The sequence below is a fragment of the Xiphophorus hellerii genome, chromosome 23, assembly GCF_003331165.1.
Source record: "Xiphophorus hellerii strain 12219 chromosome 23, Xiphophorus_hellerii-4.1, whole genome shotgun sequence".
Taxonomy (NCBI): Eukaryota; Metazoa; Chordata; class Actinopteri; order Cyprinodontiformes; family Poeciliidae; genus Xiphophorus; species Xiphophorus hellerii.
In genome coordinates, this window is record NC_045694.1 from 26,858,608 (window position 1) to 26,866,126 (window position 7,519).

The 7,519-nt window shown below is 39.9% G+C and overlaps 1 protein-coding gene across 1 annotated transcript; it reads left to right on the forward strand.

The window, feature by feature from the left end:
* The first annotated feature begins 8 nt into the window (after positions 1-8).
* Positions 9-4,793, forward strand: commd5 (COMM domain containing 5). The gene is made up of 7 exons (XM_032555780.1): positions 9-252; positions 443-603; positions 1,298-1,326; positions 1,401-1,451; positions 2,002-2,097; positions 2,327-2,402; positions 4,331-4,793. Exons 1-7 carry the CDS (start codon positions 132-134, stop codon positions 4,430-4,432), a joined length of 636 nt encoding a protein of 211 aa, XP_032411671.1. The 5' UTR covers positions 9-131; the 3' UTR covers positions 4,433-4,793.
* Positions 4,794-7,519: the final 2,726 nt, after the last annotated feature.

Below are 7,519 nucleotides of genomic sequence, written 5' to 3' on the forward strand. Positions count from 1 at the left end.
TGCCTCACGTGACCTAAAGCCGGAAGTTTTCACGTAAACACTAGGTAGCCTAAAAAAAAAAAATAGCAAGCTCTGTGCTTCTGTTCCTTTTTATCCTGCTTTTCTTTTAATCAACAAGAACACATTAAGCCATGTCTTCAAGCAACGTAAAAGACTCTAGCTTCTTGGGAGGTAGAATACCACCGGAAATAGAGTCAATGTCGAAAAACCTGAAGGATGTGGATCAAGAGTTGTTTAGAAAACTCCTCAAAGGTAAATGAATAAAAGGCCGTTTAAAACAACGTAGCTCTTGCTGTCTTTGTTAAACAAATTTCAGATGTGTGAAATGCTCCTTATAATGTCTTACTATGAAACTGTGTTGTCACACGTTGCTAAATAAACATCACAACTCATCGCTCTTGACTTAGAAAATGCAAATCACTTTTTGTCGTTCTGCGTCCAGTTGTGGTCAGTGCTCTGGAGGGCAAAGACTGCAGGGAGGTGATGAAGTCAATTGCTGAAAGCAGCGTCATCCCACAAGAGAGGCTCAGTCACATCATCGCGGGGATGCACAGAGTTCTCTCAGAGGCCATCCGCATCCCAGCATCCCTACTGAAACAGGAGGCGAGTGTTACAGACTGAACTGCAGTCACACAGGAAACATGCGACACAAGGTTACATACTGCCACAGAATTACATCATTTGATTAAGAATGAATGCACACAATGGTTTATTTGATAGATAGCATTCAAGCCAATTATGGAGAATTATTTTTTTTGAGTAAAAATCAGAAGTGTTTGGCTTTAACATTATAAAAATGTTGCAGAAATGATCACCGGTGACAATATTTTAAGTGTAATTTCATGTTGTCTGAGTTCATTTGTTATCTTTTTTTGGCTGCAATTACCACAGATCGCCAACACAACAGGGACTGAGCAACATTGGAACATGCCAATCCTCTATATAATATACCGTACAATGTATGGAGAGTGCCTTGCAAAACTATTCATACTATTTCAACTTTATCTCCATTCTGTCTCATCACAACCCTAAAATGTTTTTACTGGAATTTTAAGTGACAAGGCAGCTCAAAGGTTGCATATATTTCACAAAAGGCTGTTTTTTGTGTTGGTCTGTCGCATACAATTAAACGAAAAATACTTTAAACTTAGTTTTTTTAATGTGATAAAATATGAAAAGCTCAAAGTTTCCGCATTTAATTACCAGCCCTAGCTTAGCATGTAAATTTTACTTGGTGAATATTTCTAGTTTTTATGAACTGAACCTTTTCTGTTTGTTTTTGTTTTTTTCTGCTCAGGCCTTTAAGGAAGATCTGCGAGAGCTTAGGTAAGGACTGTCGTCTCGTCTCCAGGCGTTGCTGAACTGTTTTCTGATTTTTACAGACTCTTTTTTGTCCTTAGGATACCAGAAGACTTCATCACAGATTTCTCCAGTGTGGTTTTTGGAAATCGGTACGTGGGTTTCGTGGCGTTTGGATTCAAACGTTTGCACATCTGATCTCAAGCTGTACCCTTTAAATAGGACGCGTTGGAATAAGCCAAAAAGTAGGGATCCAACGATTTATCGGCCAGCCAATTCATTGGTGCCAATTTCCCTAATTTTGGGAAATCGGTGATCGGACGATTTTTACACGTGAAGTCGATCTTAACCACTGATTTTCTGTATTTCGGCAAAGATATTTAAATCTTTGTGCTCTGCCCTGAGAGAGGTTTGACTAGCAGACTGGTCCATCAGATCAGATCTATATGTTTGCAGTTAACAATAGTCATCTCACTGTTGGCAACGCATCAACTTTCTTGATACATTTAGCAACATTTTAGACAAAAAAAAAAAAAATTGGCACCGGCCAAAATCGGAATCAGCAGGTTAGGATTTTTAATAGATCGGTAATCGGCAAGAAAACTGCAATTGGTGCGCCCCTACTGAAAACCATCGAGTCCCTTTGCCTTTATGTCAGAATTTAGTCGCATTTTTCCGTCTCGCTCCTCTGTGCGTGTGCAGACGTGCGACTCTGGAAGCGGCTTCCTCTCAGAATGACCCTCACCTGCCCACGCTGGAGGAATTCAAATGGAGAGTGGACGTTTCCATTTCTACAAGGTAACGACAACAACTCTTTGGCAAACTTTCATCATCTGTGGGTGAAATCTCAAAGTCTAAACATTTAAGGATGACAAATATTTAGCAGAAATGAAACAAATGAGCTCAAAGCTGCATGGAATCCCTTAACTGTCTGTGTGTGTGTGTGTGTGTGTGGGTGTGTGTGTGTGTGTGTGTGTGTGTGTGTGTGGGTGTGTGTGTGTGTGTGTGTGTGTGGGTGTGTGTCCAGCTCATTGGCCAGAGCCCTGCAGCCGTCCGTTCTGATGCAGCTGAAGCTGTCGGATGGGAGCTTCCAGCGCTTTGAGGTACTGAAATAACTCGTACAGTTTCTATTTCAACATCACACTAAAACAATATTATAAATGCACCCACAGTTGAACCCTTTGGCTCTTTCTACCTTCAGTGCTCTTTTAAATTGCTTATTTTGTTGACAAATTACGGCATTTCCTAATCCTCCTAGCCTTTTTGCTAGCCCGCAAAATGGCGACAGCAAAAGTTGGGAGAAAACATCCCAACTCCACTGGTTGTTCAACAATAACTGAATAAGTTTTTTTTGATGTAAACATAATCACGGTACAATACTTTGACTTTTTACAATTTTGGACCTAAAAAAAATAAATCACTGAAGTATGAAAAAACCAAACCTGCTACTGCAACTAGTAAAAACGAAACTAAAACTAAGCGATATTTAACTAATAATGGCTAATAAAACACAGTCTTAAAAACTAATTAAAACTAACATAATTAGACAAAAAGTCACGATGAAATAAAACTAAACTACAACAAGAAACCCAAAACTATTTTAACCCTGGACCGGAGCAGTCATTTGAGCTTTTAAGTTAACGTTAGCTTGTTTCCTCGCAGTGTTTTGATAAGACTCATTGGTAATTTGGCCCTTCACATTTCAGCCAACGTCGTCGGTTCCAGTTAATTATGTGCGGGTAAAACTTGGAGGAAATCTTCTTCTCCTGCTTTATAGACTTACAGCCTCACTTTGAATGTTTTAAATTTAACCACACGCGTTTCGGCTGCTTTCAGCGTAGCTTTAGCTGTGCGGCTCAAAAACACAGAGCAGGTCACCTGACAGACAGACTTTCTCTCTTTTACTGTCAACATTTTTGCAAAAGGTGCTCTTATAAGATCAACAAAGCAAAGTGCAAACTTTTGGATCAAGTTAAACAAAATTTGGGGAGGTTCAAAGGATACAAATAGTTTTGCAATTCCCTCTCAATTTGGCCCAAAAAACCCCCATCTTCAGTTAGTTTTGCTGAGTTTTTAAGTGGCATATGATTCATCTCAAAACACTGCTCTTTTATTTTTCATTAAAATGCAACTAATATTTGCTGACAAGACATTAGATGTGGTAGGAAAGGTTACATTTTGACCTGAAAGTCGCTAACTTTCAGGTCAAAGTTAGCGACTTTGACCTGATCAAAGGACGTTCAAATCAAAGGACGTTTTTCAGTCTTAAATTAAGTCTTGATTAAAGTTTGTTGTTTCTCAGCTTTCATTTTCTGAAATGTGGCAAAAGTAAGTCAACTCCAGGCTGCATTCAGCTGTCCAGAAAGCAAAAAGTGATCATCTGTTGTCTGTATGTCCATTGTTGGTTCTTCACTGCACTTAATTTAGCCTGTAAGTTAAAGAAATCTGGCTGCGGGCCAACAAGCTAATGTTAGCCTGTGTCTGTTGTTACATAATGGGATCACAGGCTAATAACTGACGTAACATTTGCTCAGTGCAGCACATATACTCTCCAATACAATAGTTTTTCTCTCCTAATTTATTCCACCTGTTATGGTTTTTACAGAAAATACAAAAACAAAAACATCAAATGTTGCATCTCTGTCATTGTTGTGACTTTTTTCTTTATGTCTCCATAAAAACCCAGTAGCAGAAGTAAATGTCAGTCACTCCAAATAGTGGAGTTTTGTTTCAATAAAGGTCTTAATTTCTTTCATAATGCTGTATGTAAGCAGTAAGATCTAAAATTAGATTTGCTAGAGTAAAGATTTGATAGTGACTTGATTTATTTTGGTTTTAGCCAGCAGAGGGCGCCACACTGCATTCTTTTGGCTTCATTATCACAGAACAGAAGCTGCATCGACGCTTTCTGCCGCCGCTGCTCACAAACTAGATCACTAATATGATCTAGCGAGCTATGAGATTACAGCAACAACATCCGATTACACTGACACCTCTTGGTTTATTTTCTTTTTTTTTGTTTTATATACAGGTGCCCGTGTCAAAATTCCAGGAGCTGCGTTACAACGTCGCTTTGATTCTTAAAGAAATGAACGACTTGGAAAAAAGGAGCATCCTGAAGATCCAGGACTGACAAGAGTTTCACCAATGTAATCAGAAACTCTTTAAACAAGAACCTGGAAGTCTGAACACAGTGTAGGAAGTAAAACAAAAAAAAGCTTTCTGCTCTGATTGTGTTGGCATCCAACACACCACAGCTTTTTTATTATTATTATTATTATTATTATTATTATTATTATTATTATTATTATTTTTGAAAGAACGACCAATATTTGAAATGATACTGTATGTTTTCTTTTTTTCTTGTTTTTTTCTAAACATTAACCACAAATATACATGAACACTGTTGGTGGTTAGAGACAGCTCTTGTGTTGTGCCAAAACCCAAGTCAAGAAACTCACCTTGTTGATTAAAATATGATAATATGCAAGTTGCCTGAGCTTGAACATGCTTGTGTTAATATATAAAATTTAAATCATACAGAAACAAAAAAATCTTTCACTTACATATGTATATATATATATATTTTTTTTAAATATATACATTGTTTTATTGGGCTGCACAGTGGCGCAGTTGGTAGCACTGTTGCCTTGCAGCAAGAAGGTCCTGTGTTTGATTCCCGGCCCGGGGTCTTTCTGCATGGAGTTAGCATGTTCTCCCTGTGCATGCGTGGGTTCTCTCCGGGGACTCCGGCTTCCTCCCACAGCCCAAAAACATGACTGTCAGGTTAACTGGCCTCTCTAAATTCTCCCTAGGTGTGAGTGTGTGTGTGCATGGTTGTTTGTTCTGTCTGTTTCTGTGTTGCCCTGCAACAGACTGGCGACCTGTCCAGGGTGACCCCGCCTCTCGCCCAGAACGTTAGCTGGAGATAGACACCAGCACCTTCCGACCCGACTAGGGACAAGGGTGTAAGAAAATGGATGGATGAATGGACATTGTTTTAGTCCCTTTATCTTTATTTTCCTAACCATCCGATACCTTAGATGGTTATAAATTCACTTATAACATGATTAAAGACTCGGTCGTAATACTAGATGTCAAACTACTTGTGAAGCTCAGCCGATTCCAGCAGGTGTTTACTAATCGCTGGTGGCTAGTCTGAAGGAGCTAAGTAGATCTGCTCTGTGAGGCAGAAGCTTGGAAACTACAGCTCTGAGGAGGGGCTGCATCTCAAAGGCGGAGCTAGGTCCAACCAGGTGTTTTGCACTGTTGAACGGTTGCCATGGGAGATTAAACAACTTATCAAATATGCATAAAGAATGTTTTTGGTGAGGGAATAACATAATTCATATAAAAACCTGGGGCCCTGGGTTACTGCCCCTTTAAGTCCTTTCTAAAGTCTGGCTCAGTTCACAGACATTTTCCACACTGTCTAACTTTAGCTATTAAAAACAAATAAAATCAGTTGCTAGATGTGCAAAGAGGCATAAAAGTGGCATTTTTACTCAGAAGTACACATCGAAGCACACAGAAGTACACTTCTTAGATTTAATTTATAAAAAATAAAAAGCTTAAACCATGTCCTCTATCTTCCACTTCACAATTATTCCCTACTTTATCAGAGGAGTAAAATTTTCCAAAGCCTACTGGAGTTCAAAATGTAAAAAAGTCCAATGGGAGTTAACTAAAATCGCGAGGTATTCCTTTGTATTTGCAGGATGTGTCGTAATCCACGGTCCTGAACAAATCCCTAACCTAACACTTGACACATATAGAAGCCTTAAAATCCTTAGCATGAGCATCCATCTGTTAGACCTGGTGTGATGGCCTGACTCTGTCGGTAGCCGCTTGTTCCAACCCAGTCTGCAAAGTTCAGACAGTCTGTGACGGTTTGCCCTACATACAAAAAACCTCACACTGATCAACTTTTAGGTGTGAGGGCAGGATCTCTGAGGGTGTCAAGTACATGACTGACCATATGTGTGTGTGTGTGTGTGTTGCATAAGATTCTGTAAGTGTCCTCTTTTGCATATATGCCAGTCTGTCTGTTTCTCCATGTGTGTCAGTCTGTCGGTATGTCAGTCGGCGTTCCTGTCTGTGCGTGGGATTGAGTTCACGGGCCAGACCGGCCGACCTATATTACCAGCAGTTACTGAGACGGGCTCTGGTGGACCGATCGCCGCATGTAATCCACACACACACACACACACACATCTGAACTGCCTTCAGCAGACAGGCTTTATTTGGGGACTGCAGTAAGCACCACTGACCGGTTGTAGGAGAAGCTACTTATACAGTGTAGGATAGTATCTACACTAATTATTTGGAGGAAAATCCCTTCAGCTCAACTCTGATGTTATGAAGCCGTTATAGAGTTTCAGGATTTGCATTCAAACGTGGAGCAATACGAAGGACAACAGAGGCACAGAGGCAATAGGTTGGATGTGCAACAGCAAGCAGCCCCTTGGAAACTTCCACTGAGCTAGATTCAGAACTGTGCTTGTTAAGTAAGATGTCACACAGAGTGAGTGTTTTTTTGTAATTATGCAAACAGTTTTTATGCAACAAAGACTGGCTGCACTTCAGAGCGCCAGAGAGCCGTTCCAGTTATAAAACCACCTGCGCTTCTCGGCCTCTGTCTCAATTTGATAACTCGGCATTTGCTCCAGCTTTTCTTCCCTTATCATATCGCCGTATCGGACATCCCAAACGCCGGCCAACGCCTCTATGTGCTCAAAGTTACCCAGAATGTTATTCTGAATATTACATCCTCGTGGTGAAACATAGTGGCAGCCTCAGGCTTTGGGGGCGTTTTTCTTCATAAGGGGTCAGGGAAGCAGTCGGAGCTAAATACAGGAGAAGATGTTCAGCTTCCAGCAATGAATCTAAACCAGGGCTGTCCAAAGTGTGGCGCAGGGTGAAATTTGTGGCCCCCGAAATGATGTTGTTTGGCCCCCGACCACACGTCAAGAATAACAAAAATTTGGCCAACAAAATAGAAAACAATTCATGACCTCAAAAATGTAGAATTTGTCTGTTTTGCCTTTTAATAAAGCAACAGTCCAAAGCCTTTCTTAGCAGAAATGTATAAGGACTTATAGATTTCATAAAAAGGTTATTTTTGAGCAGGTAAAACTAAATAAAAAGAAGTAGAAGAAGAATCACAATAAACAAATTTTTGCATTTTTAATTTAATAAACTTTGTGAGCAGTTTAAATTT

Excerpts from the sequence above, each read along its gene's own strand:
- commd5 (XM_032555780.1), top strand. The coding sequence starts at position 132 with ATGTCTTCAAGCAACGTAAAAGACTCTAGCTTCTTGGGAGGTAGAATA. Across the intron at positions 1,452-2,001 it reads AGTGTGGTTTTTGGAAATCG|ACGTGCGACTCTGGAAGCGG; the intron begins GTACGTGGGTTT and ends GTGCGTGTGCAG. Across the intron at positions 2,098-2,326 it reads GACGTTTCCATTTCTACAAG|CTCATTGGCCAGAGCCCTGC; the intron begins GTAACGACAACA and ends GTGTGTGTCCAG.